The sequence below is a fragment of the Pleurodeles waltl genome, chromosome 10 (assembly GCF_031143425.1).
Source record: "Pleurodeles waltl isolate 20211129_DDA chromosome 10, aPleWal1.hap1.20221129, whole genome shotgun sequence".
In the NCBI taxonomy this organism is placed as follows: Eukaryota; Metazoa; Chordata; class Amphibia; order Caudata; family Salamandridae; genus Pleurodeles; species Pleurodeles waltl.
In genome coordinates, this window is record NC_090449.1 from 822356429 (window position 1) to 822383910 (window position 27482).

General features: G+C 47.4%; 1 protein-coding gene across 2 annotated transcripts in view; it reads right to left on the reverse strand.

The window, feature by feature from the left end:
- Positions 1-27482, reverse strand: part of ULK4 (unc-51 like kinase 4) — a 1615551-nt gene that overhangs the window by 382857 nt on the left and 1205212 nt on the right. For both annotated transcript variants that reach the window (XM_069211486.1, XM_069211487.1), the window contains exon 33: positions 22139-22305. In XM_069211486.1, the coding sequence (XP_069067587.1) occupies positions 22139-22305 (167 nt within the window). The remainder of the gene's footprint in view (positions 1-22138; positions 22306-27482) is intronic.

The window sequence follows — 27482 nt, forward strand, 5'->3', positions numbered from 1 at the left end:
TGTATTGTGCCACCCATGGGAGTCCATGCAAAATGTTTCTGCAGTCCTGCCTTTGCAGCCTGCGTGAAACGGTGCATACACCCTTTCACTACAGTTCACTGTAAGTCACCCCTATCGAAGGCCATCCTAGCCCAGAGGGCAGGGTGCAAGTACTTGTGTATGAGGGCACGCCATGAACTCCATTTTTCTGGACTTCATGAGTGCGGGGAAGCCATTTTAGCCATGTACTGGACAGAGAACACTACCTATGTCCAGCTACATAATGGTAACTCCGAACCTAGGCACGTTTGGTATCAAACATGTCGGAATCATACCCCAATACTGTCACCAGTATTGGTTGTATGATTCCATGCACTCTGGGGGCTCCTTAGAGGACCCCCAGCTTTACTCCTACCAATTTACAGGGTTTTTCCAGGTGGCCCAAGCTGCTGCCATCCTACAGACAGGTTTCTGCCCCTCTGCTATCTTAACAGCTTAAGCCCAGGAAGGCAGAATAAAGGATTTGCTTTGGGAGAGGAAGGCAGCACTCTCTCCATTTAGAAATAGGTGTTACATGGATTGGGTGGGGTATCCTCCCCAAGCCACTGGTATGCTTTGAAGGGCACATTTGGTGCTTTCCTTGCATAAACTGGTTTGCACTAGTCCAGGGTCCCCCGGGACCTGCTCTGGTGCAAAACTGGACAATGGAAAGGGGCGTTACCACTCTAGTGTCCATCACCACCTCAGGGGTGGTGGCCAGAGCACCTCCAGGTGGCCACTTGATTCTGCCATCTTGAATCCAAGGTGGGTAGAGGACTCTGGGAGCATGTGAGTGGCCAGGTAATGCAGGTGACGTCATGGCTGCCTTCTGATACGTGGTCACCTTGTTAGGTGACAAATTCCCTTTTTAGGGCTACTTAGGGTCTCCCTCTTGGGAGGGTCCTCAGATTCGACATGCAAGATTCCAGCAGGACTCCTCTGCAATGTTTACTTTGAATTCTGGCCACTGGAACCGCAACTGGACTTCACAGGAACCTACAATCTTCAGCTCCAGCGACGACTTCGCTCCGCAACATTGTTTCTCTGGCTCCTTCCAGGAACCGCAACCTTTCCCCTGGCTGTGCATCCTCAGAGGGCGGCAAGTCTTCAGTTTGCACCAAAAAGCAAGAAGAAATCTCCCTTAGAGTGGATCCGCAGGCACCAACTGCAACCACGACCAGCTGCGTGGATCCTCTCTCCTGCAACTCTACGTGGATCCTGCAACACTGGTGGTGATCTGGAGTGGTCCCCTCGGTCCCCTCTACCAGTTGTCCAACTTTGGAGGTGGTGAATCTTTGCCTCTCCTTGCAGGACAGTACCCCTGTGCACAGCTACTCTTGTAGCTACCAATGCTTGTTGGCTCCAAGGGATCTTCAGGTTCCGTGTAGCCTCAGCCTCCAGCACTCTTCCCCGCAACATGTAGTCTCCTGCCTGCTGCTCCAGCAACGTGGGACTCCTTTCCAGGTGTGCTGAGTGGGCCTCACTGCAACTCCTGTGTCTGCTGCCTGTGAGTTGCCTGTGGGGACTGCATCCTTGACTTCTGGCTCTCCTCACTGCTGAAGGTCACCTGGGACCTCCCTCCTTGGGTTAGGTCCCCTCGGACCTTCCTGGTCCCCAGCATCTCTTAAATTCTTGCCTTTGCCAAGGCCTGTTAATAGTTTTTCCACACCAGAATGAACTGCAACTCTTCTTCCTACGTGGGGCATCGACTGCATCACTTCTTGAACTCTTCCTCGGCTCCTGTGCTGCATAGTCGACTCCTGGTCTTCACCGTCGACCTGGTCCTGCACCTCCAGAAGGGTGGGTAGTGGCTCCTGCTCCAACCGGACACTCCAACCATAACTGGACTTGGCCCCCTTCATTTGCAAGTCTTCTCCTGTCAGGATCCATCTTCTGTTCCTTCTAGTCTGGCTTGGGTCTTGCATAGTCCTTTTTCAAAGTTTCTCTGTGGGTTTGGGAAAAACCAGGTACTTACTGCTTCCCTCCTCATCGCTGGGGGACACTCTGGAACTTACATTTTAGGGTTCCTAGAGCTCCCCTCTACAGATTTCACTTACCTGAGTGGGTGGAGGGGAGGGGGGTGTCTGACATTCGCATTCCATTTTTTTTTTATATGGTTTGGTCTCCTCCGAGGGTCTCTATTAATTACTTTTATTCCAGTTTTCTATCACTTTCTATGCCCAGCCCTGATTACTAAGGTGTATATAACATGTATTTTTACTCACCTGCTAGTGGAGTATTGCCTATATAGTATTTGTGTCACTAAAATAAAGTACCTTTATTCTTTTAACACTGTGTAGTTCTTTCATGTGTGTAAGTGCTGTGTGACTTCAGTGGTATTGCATAAGCTTTGAATGTCTCCTAGATAAGCCTTGGCTGCTCATCTATAGCTACCTTAAGAGAGCCTGGCTTCCTAGACACTGACTACACCTCACTAATAGGGGATACCTGGACATAGTATTCGGTGATAACACCATAGGTGCTCACCACACAACAGGCCAGCTTCCTACATCACTCTCATCATCAGAGACAGAATTCTCTCTGGGTTTTAGTTTCTGGAGACATAGAAGGAGTCGTCCCTCTCAGTCCTTTAGAGTCATAGTTGAAAATGTGACACATACCTTGCAGTCCTTGGTTTTATGGGCAGTATAGAGGCAGTATATACAATCCTGGTGAGGGTCATCTATGTGGAGCCTCTTTTTTCTGGAAGTGCCACAGAGTCTGAAGAGTCCTTTTTTTGGTGTGTCTGACATAGTAAAATGTCAGTTGGAGACACCAAAAAACACAGAATGTCAAGAGTAAATCTGTGAGAAGTTGAGAAAATCAGCAGGAAATCTGTGATATTTTTTGGAGAAAATTAACAGAAAATCAGTAGAAATCATTTTGCAGAGTTATGACAGGAAAAAACTGAGCAGAGCTCAGTGGAGACTCCCTAGCACGACGTGCAGTAGAAAATCTGAGGGACTGGAGCTTCTCTCTGGAAGGTTTTACAGGGTGGTGTCTCCTGACTGTTGACAGCTAAATTTTGTCCTTTTTCAAATAATGACTATGATATGGTACTAAACTAAAGGGCCTAAGGCCTATGTTTATGTCTATTTTGACACTACTTTTTTAACAAACTGGGACTCCCATCTCGACAACAGGGAATGATTCAAGCATGTGAATCTCTGAAAGTTCCAATGCTGGAGTAATGTCTTTTGCCAGCAATTTTTGTAAGCAATAGTGATGGGTACATTGTCACAAATGCCTAACTATATATTTAAAAAAAAAAAAAAACGTTGACATTTGAGTGATCTGTTGCTATACTGTTGGTGTGATGGGGAATATGAAATAGCATTATGGAGTAAATAAAGTTGTATCAACTATGATCTAGAGGAACAGGCGGGATTCAGGAGACCTTACAGTTTCTGCAATTCTGTTATTTGTATGGAAACAGGATGTTTGAAAATCCAGATGTTAAGAAAAGGTTATGGTAATGTGTAATCAAAAGACAATATGGATCTGAAATAGGATTTTTCCAACTGAAAACACTAAAGATAATTTGGGCACCTTGGGCCAATAACCAGCACAACGAGAGTCTAATATGCCTTTCTTCAGGAAAACATTGTTAAGAATTCAAAACTTCTGGCAAGATATTCTAAAGCCACTTTGTGAATATCTGAAATGTGATAAGGGATGTTCTTCTTTTAATTCACTTTGAAAAACCGGGGTCTTTTGGTTGCCTGGTGCTTGCACCCCACAGTGAATTGGATGAGTACTGCCTACGCAGAAGAAGTTTCAAGGACAGAGATTTAGTAGCATCATAATTTCTTGCAAGAATGCCCAAGGCTACAGAGAAACATACTATAGGAAAGTCACTCTTTTTGGTATGGGTACCCACACCTTGTGCCTGTTTATCAGTGTGCTTAGACTGTTTTCACTGGAATCCTACTAGCCAGGACCCCAGTGATTGTGCTCTCTCCTCTAAATTTGGTTGCTTTGGTAACCTTTACACCCCACAATTGGCATACTGGTGTACACCTGCAAACTTTGTCTGCAGGCCTGCCATTGCAGCCTGCGTGAAAAGGTCAATGCAAACTTTCACTGCTGGTCACTGCACCAGATCACTCTAAGTCACCCCTATGGTAGGCCCTCCTAGCCCAAAGGCTGGGTGTAGGTTCCTGTGTGTGAGGGTACCCCTGCATGAGCACAGGTTCCCCAATGAACTCCAATTCCAATGCACTGGACTTGGTATGTGCGGGGAAGCCATTTTACCTGTGTACTGGCCACAGGTGTGTACTGACTACCTATGGTCCAACTACATAATGGTAACTACGCATGTTTGGTATCAAACATGTACGAATCATACCCCAGTACTAATGCCAGTATTGGTGGCATGATTCCATGCACTCTGGGGGCTCCTTAGAGGACCCTCCAGTATTGCTCCTACCAGTCTTCCAGGGTTTGTGGACAGCACATGCTACTGCAGTCCCTCAGACAGGTTTCTGCCCTCCTGCTGCTTGACCAGCTCAAGCAGCGGAAGGCCGAACAAAGGATTTCCTGTGGGAGAGGGGGGCAACACTCTCTCCCTTGGAAATAGGGATTACAAGGTTGGTGAGGCACAGCCTCCCCACACCACCAGCTTGCTTTGGAGGGCACATTTGGTGCCCTCCTTGCATAATCCAGTTTGCACCAGTCCAGGGACCCCCCGGTCCCTGCTCTCGTGTGAAACCACACAAATGAAAGGGGAGTGACCACTCCCCTGTCCATTACCACCCCAGGTGTGGTGCCCAGAGTTCCTCCAGGTGGCCACTTGATTCTGCCAACTTGGAAACAAGATGTGCAGAGGCCTCTGAGAGCATATAGTTTTCAGGACAGATAACTGACATCAGTGACCCCCCTCTGATAGGTGGTCACACTGCAGAGTGACCAGGCCCACTGTTAGGGCTATTTAGGGACTCTCTTGCAAGTGGGTCTCTAGAGTCGGCATGCAAGAATCCACCAGGACTCCTCTGCAGCAATCTCTTCTGCTCCTGGCCACCGGAACTACTGCTGGACTTCACAGGAACCAAACAAGTCTGCAACTCCCGAGACGACCTCGCTTTGCAACACTGTTTCTTCAGCTCCTTACAGTAATTGCAACATTTCCACAGCTGTGTATCCTCCGGGGTCGGAAATACTTCAGCTGCACCAGATAAGCAAAAAGGAATCTCCCTTGGAGTGAAGGAGTCACTCCCCTGCATCAGCAGGCAGCTAAGGCAATGATGTCCGGATGCTAGGCACTCTTCTCGACAGGAACTGCATGGACCCTCCAACACAGGTGGTAGTTCTGAATGGTCCTCTTGGTCCTCTATACCTGATGTCCAACGTGGGAGACAGTGAGCCCTTGCCTCTATCTTCAGGATGGTACTCCTGTGCAATGCGACGCTTGCAGCAACCAAGGCTTTTTGACTCCTGCTCTATGGGATCTTCAGGCTCCAAGTAGCCCCGGTCTCCAGCGCTTCATCCCTTCATCCTTGCAAGGACAGTCTCTCCTCTACTGCTCCAGCGACGTGGGACTCCTCCCCATGTGTGCTGACTGGACCTCACTGCAAATTACTGCGCCTGCTGCCAGTGGGTTCCATGTGGGGGGTTACAACTGTTTCTGCTCGCTTTTCCAACTGCTGAGGGTCAGCCCAGACTCTCCTCCCAGGGTTGAGTCCCCTAGACCTTGTTGGTTCTCTTTTTTGTTGCAAATCTCCTTCTGCCCAGATTTGCATTTGCCAAGGCCTGTTGGTGGTCCTCCTGACCACTGGCCATCTGCGACCCGGAGACCGGCATGGGGCATCATGTGCCTGACTCTAAAGAGATCCCTGCAGCTCCTGGGCTCCACGACTGATCTTCATCCTCCCTTGTCGCCCCGGATCTTCATCCACAGAATGGTTAGTAGGTCCTTCCCCACCTGGACACCACTGCTTGGAATGGACTCTGACCCCTTCTCTTGCAGGTCCTCTTCTCCCAGAATCCACTGAGGGTTCCACTGGACTGGTCCTGGTCTTGCAATCTTCTTTTTCCAAGTCCGCTTGCTAGTCTTCGGGAAGACCAGAAAACGTACCTCTACGCTCCTGGTCGCTGGGGGTCACCTAGGGACTCACCTCTTGTGGTCCCGAGTTCTCCCAGCTCGCTTCTATCTATTCCACATCCTTGGGTCGGGGACCTAACTTTGCATTCCATTATGCTATTATAAGGTTTGGCCCCCTATAGAGCCCTAGCTATTTGTTGCTATTTCTTGCCAATGCTTGTTATTTTTCTGTGCTAATTCCTAATACTTACAGTGTATATATAGTGTGTACTTACCTCCAGTTGGGGGACTTCCTATAAATAATCTGGTTCAGTGTTACTGTAATAAACTACCTTTATTTTTGCAACACTGTGGTTCCTTTCATGTGTGATAAGTTGCTGTGTGACTGCTGTGGTACTTCAAGTGCTTTACACTCCTCCTAGATAAGTGTTGGCTGCTCACCACAGCAACCACTAGAGAGCCCTGGCTTCCTAGACACTGTTTCAACAACTAATAGGGGTTGCCTGGACCTGGGATAGGTGCAAACACCATAGGTGTTCACCACATTCCAGGCCAGATTCCTACACATACTAGTAAATTAAAAAATGCATTAGAAAATTACCACAGCAATGTTACGGTCACCACAGGGACAATCTACATTTCTTATCACACATCGAAGGAAGAAAGTTTAGCAAAAAAAAAAAGTTGATCTAGGGAGCACCATGTAATGTATAATAACAGTTGTAACAATGCCCTGCCCTGTCATTTCTGAGGAAGACTACCAAAGAGGGTAGCAGTTGCCACCTTAAAGCAACTAGAAGAACTCAAATCATTGCCTCCTGGTTTCAGATATGCTCACTGATCTGTATGTATATCCTACTAATGGAGCAAGTTACTTACCTTCAGTAACAAATTATCTGATAGAGACATATTGTAGATGCAGATTCCTTACCTTAGAATTTCTCCCAGGCGTCGGACAGGATCCAGAGATTTTTCTTCGTGTAGTACCCTTGGGCGCCATCAGGTATCATCGGACGACTCCGCATCCGTCATTGGCGTTGTGATTGCTGTGATTGGGTCGTATATAGGCAGCAACCCAGACGAGCTGCCATCATTTTTTTTTTTTTTACAACTTTCCACGCTAGAAGTGCAAAGTCATGACAAACACTGAAACTGTTGCGCCAGAACTGGGGCCTTGAAAGGGAGTCCCTGTCCCTAGACATCAGTTCGCAGAAAGGGGAGGATGGGTGGGTTGGTAAGGAATTTGCAACTAGAATATGTCTCTACCAGATAATTTGTTACCAAAGGTAAGTAACTTGTTCATCTGATAGACTTCTAGTTGCAGATTCCTTACCTTAGAATAGATACCCAAGCAATACAATCCCCGGAGGTAGGTCTGCGAACTAAGATCATACTAGGAAGCCCTGGCCAGACCCAATGGCCAAAATAGCCATCCCTGTGGACCTGACTGTCCAGGCAGTAGTGTTTAGTGAGTGTGCAGGGATGCCCACGTTGCTGCCTGACAGATGTCCAGGACTGGAACTCCGTGTCCTAACGCAGTGGTTGCAGCTGTTGCTCTGGTTGAGTGAGCATGCAAATCCTCAGGGGGTTGCTTCTTAGCCAAAGCGCAGCACATTTTGATGCAGAGAACAACCCATCTGGAGTTGGGTCTCTTTTGCACCACCTGTCCTTTCATCACACCCACATAATCCACAAAGAGTTGATCATCCACCCGAAAGTCTTTGGTACGATTGAGGTAGAACACCAATGCTCTTTTCGGTTCCAGACAGTAGAGTCTCTCCTCACGAGAAGGATGTTGGGGTGCATTAAAAGTAGGCAAGGTGATGGATTGGCATTCATGAAAGGGTGTGATCACTTTAGGTAGGAAAGACGCCCTGGTATGAAGCACCACTTTGTCATGATGGACAGAGATGAAAAGTAACTTCGAAGAAAGAGCTTGCAGTTCACTCACTCACGTGCAGAGGTGATGGCTACAAGGAAGGCTATTTTTAAAGTGAAAAGGCAAAAAGGACAATTATGAAGAGGCTCAAAAGGAGCACACATGAAGAAGTGAGTACTAGGATCAAATCCCACTAGGGCATTATGAACGGGGTAGGCGGAAACATGTAGGTAAGACCTTTGAGGAATCTCACAACAATGGGAGATTTAAACAAGGAGGGTTGATCAGGCAGTCTGAGAAAAGCAGAGATGGCAAGTAATTATTAAGGGTGCCCAAAGCAGAGCCCTGCTGGGCAAGAGAGAGTATAAACAAAAGAACCTCAGAGAGAGGTGCAGAAAGTGGATCAACAGTCTTGTTGGTACACCATGCCACAAATGTATGCCAATGACAGGTGTATACTGTTTTGGTGGAGGGACGCCTGGCTGCCAAGATAACATTACAGACTTCGGATAGAAATTAAAAAACTGTCAACTGTCGCCACTCAATCTCCAAGCAAGAAAGCCAAGACTGGACAGGCTCATGGAGAACCGCCCCCTGCTGCTGCAACAGAAGATCTTCCTGAAGAGGCAGTCTGAGTGGATGATTGATGGCCATGCTCAGGAGCCCGGGATACCATACTCTTCAAGCCCAGTCCAGAGCCACAAGAATGACTTGGGCCCAGTCGTTCTTGATCTTCTTGAGAACTCTGGGCAGAAGTGGTATTGGAGAAAGGTGTATAGGAGGACTGAGTTCCACTCGAGACAACAAGTGTTGCCGAGTGAGTACTGCCTTGGAAACTCCAAAGCGCAAAACAGCTGACATTGCACATTCTCTCGAAGGCAAACAGATCTAACCAAGGCTCTCCCCACTGCTGAAAGTGACCTTGAGCCACGTCCGGATGGAGATGCCATTCCTGATCAACCATACATTGACAGCTGAGTTTGACTGCTCTGGCATTCAGAAAGCCCACCACATGTTGAACCACCAGGGATATGCCCTGATGTCCCAGCCACGTCCAGAGACATAGGGCCTCTTGACAAATGGTCCACGACCCCACCCTGCCCTCCTTGTTGCAGTATCACATGGCAGTGGTGTTGTCTGTGAACACTTGCACTAATTTCCCTTTGAAAGAGGGAAGGAATGCTTTCATTGCAAGCCTGATCGCCCGGAGCTCCAGAAGGATGATGTGGAGCCCGGACTCCGCTGGAGACCAGATGACTCTGATCTTCGCGTCTCTCAAGTGGCTGGCCCATCCCAGGAGTGACACATCTGTCACTACTGCCAAACCTGGTTGGGGAAGGGAGAGAGATCTGCCTCTGACCCAATGGTGGTTCATTAGCCACCACTGCATCTCTTGTACAGTTCCATCCGATATCTGGACAATGTCGGAGAGATTCCCCTGATGCTGCGCCCATTGGAAGTTCAGGTCCCACTGCAGAGCCCGCATATGACATCTGGCATGTGTGACCAGCAGGATGCAGGAGGCCATCAGACCCAGCAGCCTCAAAGTCATTCTCACCAAAATCTTGGATAGAGGCTGAAACATCAGAATCATGCATGAAAATCCTGGACTCACCACTCAATGGATAGGCCCGAAACTGCACTGTGTCAAGAACAGCTTTGATGTAAGGGAGCATCTGAACGGGAGTCAGGTGTGACATTGACACGTTTATAGTGAACCCCAGCGAATGCAGGAGATTCGCCGTAGTCTGGAGGTGGGAGACCACAGCCTGGGGTGAGACCACAGCCTGGGGTGAGGCTGCCTTCAACAGCCAGTCATTGAGGTAGGGGAAGACTGAAACCCCCTTAGCTGGTGCAGATGAGCTGCGCCCACCAGCATCACTTTTGTGAGCACCGAGGGCTGCTGTTAAGACCGAAGGGGAGCACGGTGAACCTAAAGTGATCATGACCTGCCACGAACAATGTTAGAAATGGGGTCTCTAGTTGGCATTCGGTTTGCTCCCTGTCCAAGTAGCGACCCTCACTCTAGTCAGCATAAGGGGGATACCAACTCAGATAATCCCTGCTCACCCCCATGGTAGCTTTGCACGAGCAGTCAGGCTTATCTCAGAAGTAATGTGTAAAGCATTTGCACATAACACAAAGTAATAAATGAAAACGCTACAAAATAACACAACACCAGTTTTAGAAAAATATCCAATATTTAGCTATATAAAACAAGACCAAATACGATAAAAATCCAACATACAATAAAAAAGATACAAATTTTGCAAGAATTACTTAAAAAGACAGTTCCTTTAAGTCGAAAGCTCCACCTGCGGCTATCACGGCGTCATGATCAACATAACCAACAGTTCAAGCCGGCAGCAGTGTCGCGGCCCAGCTACAATGTCAGGAAGACACACAAACAGTACCTTGGAAATGCAGGGCGTCATGACCCTCGCGACGAGGTCTGGAGAGCAGCGTCGCTGACATTGTGGTGTCGGTTCTGGAGGTCGGTGTGGGGGTCGTTAGGCCCTTGAAGTCACACACGTTGCAGATCAAACTTCGGGCTGATGAAGTCAGGAGCGCTGTGTGGATGGCATCGGGGCTGCGGTGATAAGCGGGATGATGCGACGTGCGGTGCCCACAGGTCACGGTGCAGGCAGTGGCTCGGTGACAGCGTCCAGCGTTGTCAGTGAGACCAGAGCTGTGGTGTGTGGCGGTGAGGTGTCACCAAGTCAGGCAGCATCGTCGTCGTTGCTGAAATGCTGTTGTCGGTAGGCCCAAGTCACCTGTGTGGGACAGGCTACATGCGGCGTTCTTGGGTCGCAGTGCAGGCAGGGACACCTGGAGTCAATGGTGGTGGCATTGGTGGACAGGGGCTGCGGTGTGGGATGGGACGGTACTTTGTGTACCTCATGAGTGGTGTCCACAGGTCACGGTGCAGGCAGCAGTGCCATGTCAGCAGGAGCCGTGGCGTCGGGGATGCCGAGGCTGGGGTGTGAGCAAGGCGATGCTGGAGTGCAGGGCCCACAGGTCATGGTGCGACCAGCGGCTCTGTGGTGGCATCACATGGCAGCATTAGTGACATCAGGGTTGCGGTGTGGAGCGGGCGGGAGGTGCGGCTCCATACGGCATCGGTAGGTCACAGTGCAGGCCAGCAGCGTCGTTGACGGCATCGTGGTGGCTTTTCTTCCTGAACAGCCCAAAACACACAGTTTCGAGTACAGTAAGGAGATGAAACTGAAGTTTTTGGTGTCCCTGAGACTTCCAACAGGAGGCAAGCTCTACTCCAAGCCCTTGGGGAAGTCTCTCAAGCAGAATTAACAGCAAAGTTCACCCTTGCGTGAGCCAGGTAAAGCCCGTTCAGGTGTAAGTGACCAGTCCTCCCTTCCCCCTCTCACCTAGATGGCCTATCAGGATATGAAGGCTGCACCCCAGTTCTTTTTGTGTCACTGTCTAAAGGGAATTCACAACAGCCCAACTATCAGCCTGACTCAGATGTGGAATACACAAGCAGGCAGAGGCACAGTATGGGTAAGCAAGAAAATGCCCACTTTCTAAAAGTGGTATTTTCAAACAAACAATTTAAAAACCACCTTTATCAAAAGATGTATTTTTAAATTGTGGGTGCAGATACCCCAAACTCCACATCTCTATCTGCGCTCAAAGGGAAACTGCACTTTAAGGATAATTAAAGGCAGTCCCCATTTTAACCTATGAGAGAGATAGGCCTTGCAACAGTGAAAAACAAATTTGGCAGTATTTCACTGTTAGGACATGTAAAACACACCAGTACATGTCCCACCTTTAACATACACTGCACTCTGCCCCTGGGGCTACCTAGGGCCTACCCTAGCGGTGCCCTGCTTGTAGTAAAAGGGAAGGTTTGAGCCTGGCAAGTGGGTACACTTGCCAGGAGATCGAATTGGCAGTTTAAAACTGCAAACACAGCCATTGTAGTGGCAGGTCTGAGACATGTTGACAGGACTACTTATGTGGGTGGCACAATTAGTGCTGCAGGCTCACTAGTAGCATTTGATTTACAGGCCCTAGGCCCTCTTGTGTACTTTACTAGGGACTTACTAGTAAATCAAATACGCCAATCATGGATAACCCAATCACCAATACAATTTACATAGGGAGCACTTGCACTTTAGCACTGATCAGCAGTGGCAAAGAGCGCAGAGACAATAAACCAGCAAAAATAAATCAGAAAAGCTAGGAGGAAAAAGGCAAAAAGTTTGGGGATAACCCTGCAAAAAGGGCCATTTCCAACAAACCGCAAGTAACGTCTGTGGGCATGCAGGACGGAAATATGAAAGTGGGCATCCTGCAAGTCCAACGCTATCATCCAGTCTCCAAGGTCCACAGAAGATAGGACTTGAGCCAGAGTGAGCATTTTGAACGTCTCCTTTCTGAGGAAGAGCTTGAGGGACTGGAGGTCTAGGATAGAGTGGAGGCCCTTCTCCTTTTTGGGCACCAGAAAGTAGCAGGAAAAACAACCATGACCTACTCCTGGCACAGGGACTCTCTCTATGACTCTCTTGGCCAAGAGAGCTTTAACCTCCTCGCAGACAAGTGCAAAGTGATTATCCATCATCCGATCGTAGGATGGGGGCATGGCAGAGGGGTAGTCTAGAAGGGGAGGGAGTAGCACCTTTGGACAATTTGCAAAACCCTCCTGCCCATTGTGATGGATTCCTAGTGGGGCAGGTGATGGCGAATCCTGGCTCCATCTGGTCTGTTGGAGCAACGAACTAGGAAGGTTTGGAGGCTGAAGCGGGGGGTGGTGGACCCGGTCGACCGCTGGCTCCCCGATCCACAGGAATATAGGATCCTGCATCCTGGTTCACGCAGAGGCTGGGCAGCATGCGCGGCATGGTGGCTGGAGGGAAATGGATGCGGTTGGCTGCCCCTTCCGTAGCCACAAAAGGAGCGAAAAGCAGACTAGGGGGGGGGGGCGAGGAGCAGATGAAATCCTAAGGGACTGAGCCGTAGCCTGGGACTCCTTAAGCGTTCGAAATTTGTCTCCAAAGAGATGGGTGCAATCGAAGGCCAGATCCAAAAGCGATTGCTACATATCCCCCGAGAAGCCAGACGTCCTCATCCAAGCGTGGCACCATAGGGCCACCATCGAACAAACCATGAACTTGGCTGCATCCCTACCATCAGTAGCAGCTTGGAAAAGAATGGCCAGGCCTCCAATAAGACGTGTGGCAGCACCTGCGCAATCATATCCCTTAAAGTATGGGAGCAGCGGCCCAATAGGCATGCAGTGTTCACAGACTGCAATGCCAGACTTGAGGAAGAGAACATTTTCTTCCCAAGTTGATCCAGTCTTTTTGATTCCCTGCCTGGGGGTGCACAACGGAATGCGCCAGAAGAGGAAGAAGCCTGAGTGACTAGACTCTCAGGCACAGATTTGGGGCAGAAATTTAGGTTCGTTAGGCACTGGCCTACAGCGGCAGGCGATTGTCCTATTGACAGAAGCCCCTATGCTGGGTTTAGACCACGTCACAGCAGGACATCAGTGAGGGCTTTGTTGAAGGGCAAAAGGAGTTCCGATGTGGAAGCCCCGGGCTGAAGCATCTCAGTCAGGAGGTTAGTCCTGCCCGCCACGGAAGGCAGCTCAAGGCCCAGGACTTCAGCTGCTCTTTGCACCACCATTTAGTATAAGGCTCCCTCCTCCATGGCCACGGTAGGGTAAGAAAGCATGCCAGAGTCAGGGGAGGTATCTAGACCACTGGCTTCACCCAATTCCTAAACGAAGTCCATAAAAGGATCTTCAAACTGGTATTCTAGAGGGTCCAACTAACCCCTCCATACTCTCACCGTACACATAGGCATAAGTGTCAGGATCCAATCTGGGGCAGGAGATCCCCGTCTAAGTCAGAGTCAACGTTGAGTGACGTTGTTCCGGCTCCAGGTCAGAGTCGGGAAAGAGTATGGGGTCGATGACAATTGTGGGCCTGACCGACGACGGGAGGATTGATTTCTGCACCGGTGCCGGGGAAAGATGCAATGGCATGACCGGTGTTGGCTCAGATCCGACAATGGATCCTGAGGTGCCCTCCGGAACTGAGGCGGAATCTGCTGATGCAGAACCCGAGGGGGGCCCCGCCAACCCTACTGGGCCCAAGGGAGTCACTGGAGGGTCAGTCTGCCCAAAGATGAGGCGCCAGACCTCATAAAACTCCCAGAGTTTGGTAGGGGTGGCTCTGTCTTCCAGAAACACGGGCAGGGACTGAGCGGACCCATGCTCTGAGGACGGAGGCCTAGAAGGAAGACACTCCTCCCGTGTCACATCGTCTGAGGGAAGGGTTGATTCTTCTTCGACTTCTTCTTCTGACCCGAATGTCCTGAGGACTTGGATTGGAATGAAGACGAGTGGTGATGGCTCCGCGAGTGGTCTTGTGACCTTTCTCTTGAGCAAGATCGGGAGCTACACTGAGCCAAGCGCCGGGCCGCCATGAGCTTTAGGGACCGCTCCCTCAATTCTTTGGGTTCATGGCCCGACACCCGGAGCACGACTTCGGTTTGCGGTCACGCTCCAGAACAAGCACACCACAGCATGAGGTGATAGGAGTCACAGGGAGAAGTCAAAAACTTCAACAAAAGGATTGAAAAGTCAGTCAAAAAGCCACTCACTGTAGCTCTTCTCCGAATCTACGTGTAGGCTGGCACGGAAAGAAAAGAACTGTGCACTGGAGGGGTGCCTATATACATCCGTGAGTCGACCGACGCCACCTGATGACACGCAAGGGTACTGCTCGAAGAAAAATCTCCGGATCCAGTCTGACACCTGGGGGAAATTCTAAGGTAAGGAATCTGCAACTAGAAGTCTCAATCAGATGAAATGTTTTAATGCAAGGCACAACAATGAGAGCTTCTGAGCATTACCATATCTGTGAAAGACATACAATGAATACATTATAACATCTAAATTAAACTCTACATAAAAAGAGAAAATGCAACAGTTTGAAAAAGTCAAGAAAGTAAGCCTGGTTTCAATATGCATATGACTAGAAGGTGGATACATATTGTCACTTACTGGAAGTGCTGGGCCTTGAAAAGCCTTAACACAAAGCTAGAGGAACATAAGATCCCCTATTTCATCTGATACTGAAGGTGCAATTGAACACCAGTGAAAAGAGCGAAGAGGTTTCCGGCCCTGACAATGTGGTTTCAAGCAAGGGGGTGAAAAAAGCAAATAGCACTCGATATTGAGCTGGAAGAAATACCTAGCAATTCTCATAGCAATGAAGCAAGAATGGAGTAAAAAGTCCCTTAGTTTCTTGAAAAAGCCATTGCAACCACAGGGATAATGGATTGAATAAGAGGATAGACTGCCAACAGCAATGTTAATGATCTCTTACTGTATTGATGGTGCTAACTTACAAAACTTTTAAATTGACTTTTACTAATGGGTTAAAACCAGTGAAACGTTTGAAAAGGGTTTACATGCATACACTAGAAGCCCTAGCAATACATGAAAGTGGTTAGTTTATTTAGTTAGACCTGCATATTGCTAAACGGGGAGGGAAGTGGAGAACTGGGGTCCAAACTCAAATATATTATATATGTTGAACACTGCATAGGGTATTTAACCGTAACCACTACTCATATGTTACTTTTTTGATTAAATTGTGTTATATTTCTTTTTTCAAACTCTGGAGTAAACAAAGACCTTTTACCGAAAAGCTATCATATACATGTAGTGGGTATTGGGATAGTCTCATCCAGCTCTTAGCTTCTTTACTCAGACCCCTTCAGGCAACAGCAATCACAACTTTAATCAGTCTACAGGAATACTTCAGTCTCATTGTCTTCTACTTGACTAATTGGGACCTGTGGGATTCAAGAGGAACTATTTCACACCTGAACAGTAAGGTAAATTATCACATTTTGTTATCACATTCAATTAGTTGTGTCAGAAGTGAAAATACATTTTTTTTTACAGCTTTTATGTTTCACAAGCTTTTGTCTGCACTCAAAGGTGCAGCTCTGCATCTCAAAGTTAGGTTAATTCTAAACATGGAGACCATCTTGCAAAGTGTTGGAAATTGTCCCTTTCTGCAGGGTTAACCCCAAACGTTTTGCCTTTCTCCTCCTATTTTTCTGACCCTCTTTTTGTTGTCATTAGGACTCTGGGCACTTTGTCAGTGCTGATAAGTGCTAAGGTGCATGTTCTCTCTCCTTTAAACTTGGTATGATTGGCTTACACCTGATTAATTGGCACATTTAATGTAATTGTACGTCCCTTGTACAGTGGTATCCAATATACCCAGGGCTTGTAAATAAAAGCTACTAGTGGGCCTTCAGCACAGCTTGCCCCACCCACAGAAATAACCTTTCAAACCTGTCTCAGGCTTGCCACTGCATGGCCTGTGTGCAGTTTACTGCCACGTTGGCTTGGCATCTACATTTACTTGCCAGGCCTGGAACTCTCCTTTTACTACATATAGGTCACCCCTAAGGTAGGCCCTAGGTAGCCCTATGGGCAGGGTGCTGTGTAGGTAAGAAGTAGGACATGTGCCTTCATTATGTGGTATGTCCTGGTAGTGACAAACAACCTATTTGGTTTCTCGCTGCAGTGAGTGCTGGCCCTCTCATAGGTTTGCATTAGGAATGCCCTTGTATATGTCTAAGTTGTATTTTCTGATCTATGAGGAGTAGTGTGGCCATGTTTGGTATGTTTGGAATGGTAGTGGGAAATCCTGCTTACTGGGGTAGGTGGATTTTTCATTACTATTGTAGAAATGTGGGCATTTCACTGTGCTTATTGCTCTTGTGCTTTGCAGCCTGACTCCAATCCACATCTATGGTAGAGTGACAGCTAGGCTTTGTGCTTACTTTTCAGACAGCCATCACACAGGAGGGGTGGAGGAGAAATAGGATTACATCTGCATACTGAATGGTCTTCCTGGGCTGGGAGAGGCAGGCACACTTACATTTGTATAGGCTGTGTCCTGTCCTCACACAAAGAGCTTGTTTATCCCCTACTGATGTCTGGAGCCAGGGCTGAGGTTGGAAGGGAGTGTTGTTCACTTCTGAAGTTCTTTTGAAGTGCCCCCCGAGATCAAAGACAAAACGAGGATAAGTACAGAGGTTGTTCCCCATGTTTTTAGAGCACTTTGGTACTGGGACCGAACCTCTGCGTGAAGGATTGCCGGACTGCATAAAGGACTCATCTGGATTGCTTTTCGTTTTGTTGCCCTGCTGCCAGCCTGTCCTCTGAGACTGAATTGCCAAGGATCCATTGGGCTGCTACGAGGAACTGCCACTTCGACCTTTTATTGTGTGCTACACTGCCTGCCCTTTTTTGTGTCCTTCCCAAATGTTCTTCCAGGGGCCAACATGAGACTACTGATGTGCCTTTTTGCTGCCCCTGGTCCTACAAATAGCTAGAGCACAAGTGAAGTGCTAAATTTTAGCCTGATATCAGCGTGAGGAGAGCGTTGTTTCCTTCTTCCTTGCCTGCTGCACATTGATCTCTTGGTGGAATCCCCTCACTTGCCTTCAAGCACATGGAAGCTCTCTAACGAGACTGTGCCATGGGGCCGCAATGTATACCGTTGGGGAGGCGAGTACTGTACCATAGCACCACTTTCTGGCCTGGAGCAACAATGATGTGCATTAGGAACCCTTCTAGGAGGGCCCGATTTCCCCCTTCCAAGAGGAGACCAGTGAAGAGTGCTTCTTGTCGGCTCACAGGGACCAAGCGTGGTGCTGTACCAGACCCCCAGGAGTTTCTGAGAGCCGAGAAGTTCCTAAGACTAGCTCATAACCCAGGGGAGCACTGTGGCGAGTGAAGGCAGCCCTGCGATAAGCTGCTGGTCAGGTGTGGACCCCAGAGCCAGGAGGCTCCTTCAACCTTGCTGTAATTCTCCAAAAGGGGAGAGCCCATAGTGGCTCCAGCTGCCCTCCCTTATGGGAAATTCTGCACAGAGGGCAGGTAGCCCAGGGAGGGTTCCCCCTCCATTCTTTATAGAGTGTGCCCCTTTCCTTCGGATGGCATTTCTTTGGGGGCAGCTGCACCGCACTTACGGGAGGGCACTGGTGATGACCCCACTCCCTTAATTTGGAATTCCTGATGCGGGGGACCCCGCAAGATCCCCCACTCACCCCAACAGTGTTTGGTGCTCCATACCCATGGTGTTTTATGATGACTCTATGTTCGTGGTGTTGTAGAAATGGTTCACATGCCTTAGCTCTAAAGTTGAGTTGCATTGCTTGATGTTATCCGTTTCACCACAATGTTCTTTACCGTAACCATTGTTGTAAGGGAGCTGATGGCCCAGTAACCAAGGTATTGAGAACAGATTACAACAGGATATTTAATTTAAAAGCAGGCGTGCAATACATACTAGTGTACTGCAGCTGTGGGTGATGTTGGGTGATTCCCATGTCGACTGCATTATGTGCTGCATTTTCCATGACCAGAGATTGATGTATGTACTGATACTGTTTCAGGGACCCTATGATATGCATTAACATCTCTTCTATAATGTTTTATGACATTTGCAAGAGGGAAATGTGTCTTTGCATTTGCACTTATGCTTATCATGGTTGATCAAGTGCCTGTTTGGCAAAATATTACTGCTTCATATCATTTTGGTCTATGATTTTTATGCAATACGTTTTTTTTTATATAATTTGTTGTGAGTCTGTTTTTGTGGTGTATTTATTTGCCACTGGAGTATGTGTGTTGTGCAAACGCTTTACACATTGCCTCTGGGGATAAGCCTGACTGCTCCATGCCAAGCTACCGGTGGTGAGCACAGGTTATCTTTGGTGTGTAACTTACTTGCCCTGACTAGCGTGGTAGTTTCTGCCTTGCTGCTGTGCAAACCCTGACAAACCAGAAATCCAAATTCTAACATTGGTGATCAGCAGTGAGAATAGGATTAGCATTTGCGCAATACGAAAGTGACTAATTTTTGCACTACAAACTCAACATGTGTTGTTGAATTTCTCTTGTTCTCTCATATTGGTTATTTTTACTGGTTATTCCTCCCTCATTTTTCTTGCACTTGGAACTCTTGTTGCTTACTCCAGGGTTGTTCCCTTGCCAAAATGGAATCTACTTTTGACCCAGACCTCCTGTTGTCTTACAGTTCAAGGGAGTTAAAAGGGGTTCTGCAGGGAGAGGGGCCTAACTTTGAGTGAGGATGCTGGCAAGTGGGACCTTCAGAAAATCCCGTTTGATTTTGAAAAGGCACACTGGGATGCAACGGAGGAAGAGGACCAGGGGTGGGGTGGTTCTGAGGAGAATCCTGAGAATAGTGGGGACTCTGGGAGGGTTCACCAACCACACCCCCAAAGGGCAGTGCCCTGCGGAAAATGAAGAGGAGGGAGAAAATGACCAGACAGAGATGCCAGCAGAGGATGAGGACCCCATAGATACGGAGCCCTTGCTGGGTCTAGTGCCAAGAGCAGTGTCTTCTCCCATTTCCTGTCCCCTGAGGATCTGAGAGATAGACAGGGTGAGAGGGACCTGAGGTTGCAGCCAGCGCAGCTGGCTATAGAAGAGAAGAGGCTAGAGACTGAGAAGGTCTTATCACAGGAGAAGATGTCAGAGGCTGAAAGGCCTTTGCCAGGGAAAAGCTTGCCTTTAAGAAAGGAAGTTAACCCTTGAATACAGTGTTAATTCTGCACTCACCGCCACTGCAGGTGGAGTCCAGTGGTGGCAGCAATATGAAGACCAGTGCCAGGAATAACACCCACATACCCACAGACTTTGTACCTAGCTTCAAGGAGGGGGATGACATACATCAGTGGCTGCAGGAGTATGAGAGGGCTCTCACAGTGCACAGGATCCTGGAGGAGGATTGGGGAACTGGCCTGGTGAGTTATATTCCTGGTACTGGGAGGGACGCCGTACTGGCCCTAGAAGGGAGTTACAGGCAGAAGTACACCTCCTTGAAGGAATCCTTGATAAAGTATGGAGTCGCCCCTGAAGAGTATAAGTTGAGATTCAGGGGCAGTAGGAAACTGTCTCACCAGTCTAGGGGGTAGTTTGTGGAGCAGTGTTGCAGAGCACTAGATGGATAGATGTTGGGTAGGGCAGCAAAGAATTTTGAAGGGCTGTAAAATCTGGTTATCAGAGAGATCACATTGTGTTGCTATTTTCCAGGTCTATGTTAACATCTGTTGGAGAGCAAGTTCTCGGAACCCAGGAAACTTGCAAAGGAGGCAGACCTCTAGGTGAGTACCAAGAGGTCTGGAAAGCTCTGGGGAGTGACACTAAAGGGAGTGGTTCAGGTTTCCCACAACTGAGTGTGGGGGAGATTCAGAGTAACCCAGACAGGTCCCCTTGGAGTGGGGTGGGTGCAGGGCAGAATAGAAGAAGGGGCGGTGGTGGAAAAGTCTCAGGTTGCCCTATGCCCAACCTCTAAACCTGGAGAGTACCCAAAAGGGACCCCAGGATGGGAACTCAGTCTGTACTTGGAGACCATCCACTTTGGGGGCCCGTGGTTTCAGGAGAACTTGGGGGGGGGGCGCTGTCACAATCGCCCAACCAGTTCTGGTGTATGGCAGTACCACTCCACAGAGGGGGATACAGAAGTCTGGGCGGAAAGGAAGAGGGAGGAAAGCCTCAGCCCTAACCTCTGTCTAGCCAAAGGGGGGGGGGATAAAGAACTCGCCTCTGACCCCGGTTCAACCTGAGGGTGCGGTCCCTGGGTTGGGAGACCAGTTGCAGGGTGGAACTCCATAACTGGTGGGAGAGCTGAGCAGGATGGCTGACACCAGAACCCTGACAGTTCTGGTTCCGGGGGTACAGCTTCATAAAGACAAAGGGGCAGGGGATGGAAAGCCTCACTCCTGGCTCCTGTCCAGCCTGAGGGTACAGACCCTGTGCTGGAGGGCCAGTCTCGGGGTATCACCCCCAAACTGATGAGAAGTGAAGTGAGGAAAGTGGGTTCTGTGAGCATAGACAGAGGGATCCAACCAGGTACAGGGTGGTGTAGAACTGGCAAATGTTGCCCCTGCATTGCAGGTTCTTGTCCATGTTCTATTGCCCCAAGTAGGGAAGCCCATCAAGGTACTAATTGGTCTAAACTGGCTTTAGGCTGGTGGGGGTTGTGTTGGAAATTGCCCTTTCTGCAGAGTTATTACCTAAGGTTTTGCCTTTCTCCTATTTTTCTGACCCTCTTTTTTTGGCTTTAGGACCCTGGGCACTTCCTAACTGCTGATCAGTGCGTACTGATTTACCATTTAGCAGTCACATTTAGAATCAAAGCGGCGGCCATCTTTGAAAGGTATTTTACAGAATAATTATCTTACTGTCCCAAAGATGGTTATAATATTTAGAAACTGGATTGCGGGTATCTTCTTTTTAAATGGGGCGCTATGTTGCTGTAATTTGTAAAGCGCATGACTGCTCCACAGGGCTTCCCAGTGCTAACATAATAGATAACAGTACACAGGCAGAATTAGTTTACCCAGGTCTTTAACTTCTTGTGGAACCTCCCAAAGGAAGTAAAGTGGCATCTTCATTTCAAATGTGTTTACTAGTGCGTAAACGGCTGACACTGTGTGCTCAGTTTGGAGTGTGTGGTGATGGTACCACCAATTTGTGTCCCTGTATCTGAATTACGTTGCCTCTCACTGACAGCTTCACTCGTTTCACATATTTAAACAACATGATGCATTTTCTACACCTTTTTCTTATGTAAAGATACTGCAGTGCATTGCTTTTTTTTAATCCAGTTTTCATTTGATATGGAATAATGTTAGTAACTTTGGCCAAGTCAATATGTCTGATTTTAATGTGCTAAAGCAAGTTGTACATGTGCCTGTTTTAAAGTTTAGCCAAGTGACTTAACAAACACGTGTGTTTTGCTTCCACTGGTGTGACACACGTTAAAAAGTGGGTAAGCGGAAATCTTTGTAAAATATGACAAAAATGAAAACCAGTGAACTGCAAACGTGGAAAAGTCTGCAATATGGATAAGTAAGTCCAAGCCAGCAGATGCATGTTTGCGCCTAGAGAAGTATGCAAGAAATAAGTGTGTATTGCTTTGAACTGAATTCCTGGAACGTATTTACACCCATTAATTGCTTTATTATTACTGCATCGCTTGGAATCAATAAAATGCCTCAACTTAAAAGCGACTCGCTTCGACAATCAGGGCACGGGTTGAAGTGTGACTGCACTATTCCGTGCAAGAGGCGCCCGATTGCCATGTTGCCACGGAAACAATGTCCCTTACCTGCAGGGTCAGCCGAACAACATTCGCCGTGTACTTCAACATACAGTGCAAAATGTCAAGCAACGAAACGAGCTGGGAGTGTGCGATCTTCGTGCTGCCTTTATCATCCACTTCCAGATACAGGGCAGCCGTTTCAATTAGGGTACTGCTGATAAGATGGACCAAACCTATAAACATGCAATACAATCAGTATGACTTTAATTGCTTTCAAATTATTCGACAACCACGCTTAACATATGAAAATCGCACGCAGTGCTTCAGTAGCAGCGGCGGATGCCTAGAGCCTTCACAGCAACACAGGACTTTATTTCAATTAGTAAAAATGTATTGGCATCACAAATGACTGAGGTTTTAAGGTAAATGAAACAACACCAGTTAGGAAAATAAAATAAACTCGAGCTTCAATTAGTATAGGAAGGCCTGAAGGAACTAACATTTTAATCACTTTCTGCAAAGCAAAAGCCTATCTGTAATGCCTAATTTTGTTCACAAGCAGTCCCAAGCATATGGTAGACAAAACAGAACCGAGTGCACAAGTTCTAAATAAACGATCTTTCGGCAGCACACCATTTTCAGAAACTTGGGTTAAAAAAAAGAGGTCCCAGTAGTACTGTATGGTATTACATAGTTACTATGGACAAAGGGCAATTCGACTAAGGGTCAACATTATTTAATTACTAAGTAACCCACCGGCGCCATAGCCCTAGTGGGGAACATTTGTATGCATACACCATCCATACAGACCTGAGGTCCGCGATCCAGGCAAACATTTCCAGAATGGTGGTCTTTCCTGCCGTCTCCCCAAGGACGGCTACTCTGTAACAGCGGAGGAGCGTCACAAACCCCTCCCCCTTACTCAGTCAGGCAGTGACAATTATTTGTTACTATCTGGCTAAGACATGGGAGTCTAGGCTAGGGCGGGGCCATGGCAGGGAGGCGGGGCGGGCGCTTGTAAGGGCACGTATCTTAGGCTGGCCAAACTGACATGCACACTTACATTTCTCCAACCCGGCTGTGTTACACAGCCGGGTTTGAGAAACGGCACAGGCTCCCTGTGCCTGAGCGAGCATCAAACCAGTCCACTCAGACCAATTCTGCCACTGCTCTCATGCTTGCTTTTGTACGAGAACAGCACCTGGAATGGGAGCCTGTGATTTGTGCCCTAGTGCCGGGAAGAGAGGAGTGTCAAGGAAGCGGCTGGCAGCTGGAGTGGCAGGCAGGTACGTTTTTAAAAAATTACTTTTAACCCCCGCCCCAACTGAAAGTCCTCCCACCACTCTTGACTGCCGGCAATCACCAATGAGTCTCCACACAGTCAGTGTGCACTGCAAGCACCTTCCATTTTTGACTGAGGTTCTAAAAGTGCTCAAATGTTGTTCTCACTCAAAGCCAAATAATGTGGCAGTCTGCTAGGCACCAATGGTACATGAAAGGATCACCCACCTTATGACCAGAAACAGGAGACAAACTGCAAATGCTGCTTTAGTCACTCATTATAAAGATAAAAGCTCATTCAACCAAGGATTTGTTCTGAATTGTGTTGTACAAGTGGACTCTGACCAAGATTTTGGAAATCTTACAGCATGACACGCAAGTCTGTTATATTGTTTTCCTGCATGCAGTCATCGAAGTGTTAAATCGGAGGTCCCCAACCTTTTCAGTAGCAAGAGCTTACTTATGTTAAATAAAAATCATCCTGAGCCACTAATATTAGTGCTGTACACATCATAAAAGATATATTAGTGTCCACTGGAAAAACGTATTATCTTAAAGGTTTCTGCCATTGACAACACAAAAAGATTTTAACAACAGGGGTCGCACTATCTTTGCAACTTGGTGAAACCGTACGCACCTGGCCACGGCCTCAGATCCTCTGGAACAGCACTTGCAGTCATTCCTTGTGCTAAGAAAGCCTGGATCGGTAGTTGTTCTTTCGGATCCCGAGCCTCCAAGATCCGGGACCCGTAACCTCACCCCCCCCCCCAACCCCCCTTTCTGAGACTAGAATCTTTTGAGGCAACTTTCAGGAAAAAAATAAAAACCTGGATGTTTACACAGAGTTAGTCCCCATAGTTCTCACAGTTGTTTGTCACTGGTCTTATGATGTGGATGCCTGTTCTTTCAGGGTCTCTGCTAGCTTCGTGTCTTGTTTTTTTTTCTTGTTCCAATAGGGTAGTAATCCTAGCGTGGGGACGCTCCAGCTGGAGTAATCTGGGCGCTTTAAAAACTGCTAACATAACATTTTATGCAAGGCTACCAGCCGTGATCACCTCAGTGCAGGATTACCAGCAGTAATGTAAAAATGGCTTTGTCAATTTTGAATGCCTACAAGCGTAATACATAACAGTCACAGGTGCAATGCACCTGGCACCAAGATAATAATACCAAGGTAATATTAGTAATAAATCTCCCAATGTTGCATGGTTCATCATTTAATTATCAGTCTTAAATATATCTTGGAAATTATGGGCTTTGCAAATACACACACATTTTCAGCTCAAATACTCACGTTTCAAGTCTGGTATTTGTATATTAATTCAACCAAGCAAAGGTTTCTGATTTAGTAGCCTGGGCTGCACACAGGAAAGCTACTCACGAGTAGCCGGAGAGCTACCAGTAGCTCACGAGCTACTCTCTGGTTAAGCCTGGACTAAATAAACAAACAGAATCTGCAATAAACCCAATGTCTATAGTAGGGTAAATCACATCAGGTGGTACTAGAATCATGATGGAGTAGGAAGGTTGTTTTTCAAATTATTTTTTTTGTTTTTTAAACATAAGTGTCTGTCGGTGTGCCTTGTTCTTCTTTTAGTAATCGTTTAGGTCAATTTGTGCCCCACATATTTCTCTATGGCAGTTGAGAATTATTAGACACCAGGTATGTAAAAGTTACCAATTTCTACAATAAAGGAACAGACTGATAATTGCTCGTCAATGACTAGACTGTGCACTTCAGAGAGTTCTACTGCTCTTATTCATACAACAGGAGAACATAACTGGACGATCCTGTAACAATATGAATCTTGACATTTGGTGAATTTTTCCTCCACTGAGTTTAGCACTGTATATAACAGAACCTAATTATTCAGCCATGAGCTGTATTAATGATATATCCTTTTAGATTTCTACGTTCTGCTTTCAGTTATGAGGTGATTATCATATTCACTTCGGGCATTAATTCCTCTCACTCCTGGGAAACCTATTCTGTCACCGATACATTGTCATTGCAGGCCAGTTCTTCTCCTGACAAAGGCATTATTATGGTGTCTGCTGAAACACATCCACCTCCAACCTCCACAAGACCACTAAAAAAAATGGTGCCTCCTAAAAACCTAAAGACCTTAGAAAATAATAGTCCAGCAGACTCAACTATGTAAATCCTATTATTCTGCAGGAGAGACAGAGAATTCACCAGAAAGAGCATTACCAAAGGTAAATAACTTGTTCATCTGATAAATACTTCTAACCACACATTCATCACCTTGTGAATCAAGATTAAAGCAACACCTGCCAACATGGGGGATCCATGGAATGGTTCAAACAAAAAATTCCTGCAGGGCCAAACAGGCAAAATGCCTATCCTAATGGAATTGAGTGTCGAGACAGCAGAGCTTTGGGAAAGCGTGCACTGATGCCTACTTAGCAGCCTGACACATATCCAGGACAGGTACTCTGTGTGACAAAATAGTAGTAGCAGCCTTGCCTCAAGCGGAATGAGCCCATAACTTGTGGGAGCTGCTTCTTAGCTAGGGTATTGTACATAAACTTGTATGGCCTAGAAGAACGAGTTACTTACCTTTGGTAACGACTTTTCTGGTGGATACATTAGCTACCTGTGGATTCCTCACCTAATGAATACTCCCATGGCACCAGCATTCGACGGAAATCTTCTTCCTAGTCTCTGCACGTCGACGAGGACGTCACTCTAGCCCACGCGACGCCGTCTGACGTCATACAGGCAATAAGAGGTCCTCGGCGACGTGCCGACGTCAGTACCAACATTTTTAACGTGCATGAGAACAACAACCCAATGCAATGAAAGAGCAAGGCAACATCCCATAACCTTGTAAAATACACAATATTGCAATGAATAGCTGTAAATTTAATATAACTCTCTCTTTTTTTTTTTTTTAAACGAACAAATATATGCAAATCATGTATATACACAAAGATATATACATATATATATACAGATAAATATACACAAGTATCCATATATACAACATCTATTGCAACCTTGAAGACCAAGAGGAGCGCACTCAAGGATTACTTGGTAAGACCAGAAAGGCAACGGGGAGGCGGGTGGGACCGTGAGGAATCCACAGGTAGCTAATGTATCCACCAGAAAAGTCGTTACCGAAGGTAAGTAACTCGTTCTTCTGATGGATACAACTACCTGTGGATTCCTCACCTAATGAATAGAGTCCCAAAGCAGTACCACGCCCGGTGGCGGGTGCCTAAATGGTCAAACCAAGAAATCCTGCAGCACTGACCGTGCAAAATGGCCGTCCCTTCTGACCTCCGAGTCCAAACAGTAATGTTTCGCAAAAGTGTGAAGGGACGACCAAGTTGCGGCCTTGCAGATGTCGACCACAGGAACACCTCTGGCCAAGGCCGAAGTGGCCGACTTAGCTCTGGTGGAATGAGCTCTAATGCCCTCAGGAGGATCCTTCTTTGCCAAAGAGTAACAGATTTTAATGCAAAGAACAACCCACCTGGAGAGTGTTCTCTTGTGGACTGCCTTTCCTCTCCTCTTGCCCACGTACCCGATGAACAGCTGATCCTCCAGCCTGAAATTCTTTGTTCTATCAATAAAGAAGCTCAACGCCCTCTTTGGGTCCAGACGGTGCAGTCTTTCTTCCTCTTTAGAAGGATGAGGCGGAGGATAGAACGTGGACAAAGTAATTGTCTGAGCCAAATGGAACGGTGAAACAACCTTCGGGAGGAAAGCAGCCTTGGTCCTCAACACCACCTTATCCCCATAAAAAGTTGTATAAGGGGGCTTTACCAATAAGGCCTGCAACTCACTCACTCTCCTTGCAGATGTTATAGCTACCAGGAAAACTGTTTTTATAACCAAATACCTTAAGGGGCAAGAATGCATAGGCTCCAAAGGGGACCCCATAAGGAAAGTCAGGACCAAGGACAAATCCCATTGCGGCATAACGAATGGTTTTGGAGGATATTTATTTAGAAGACCTTTCAAGAATCTGATAACAATAGGGGATTTAAATAACGATGGTTGGTCTGGAAGACAAATGAAGGCTGACAAGGCCGACAAATAACCCTTAATGGTAGCCACTGCACAACCTTTCTGCGCTAGAGACAGTGCAAAAGACAAAAC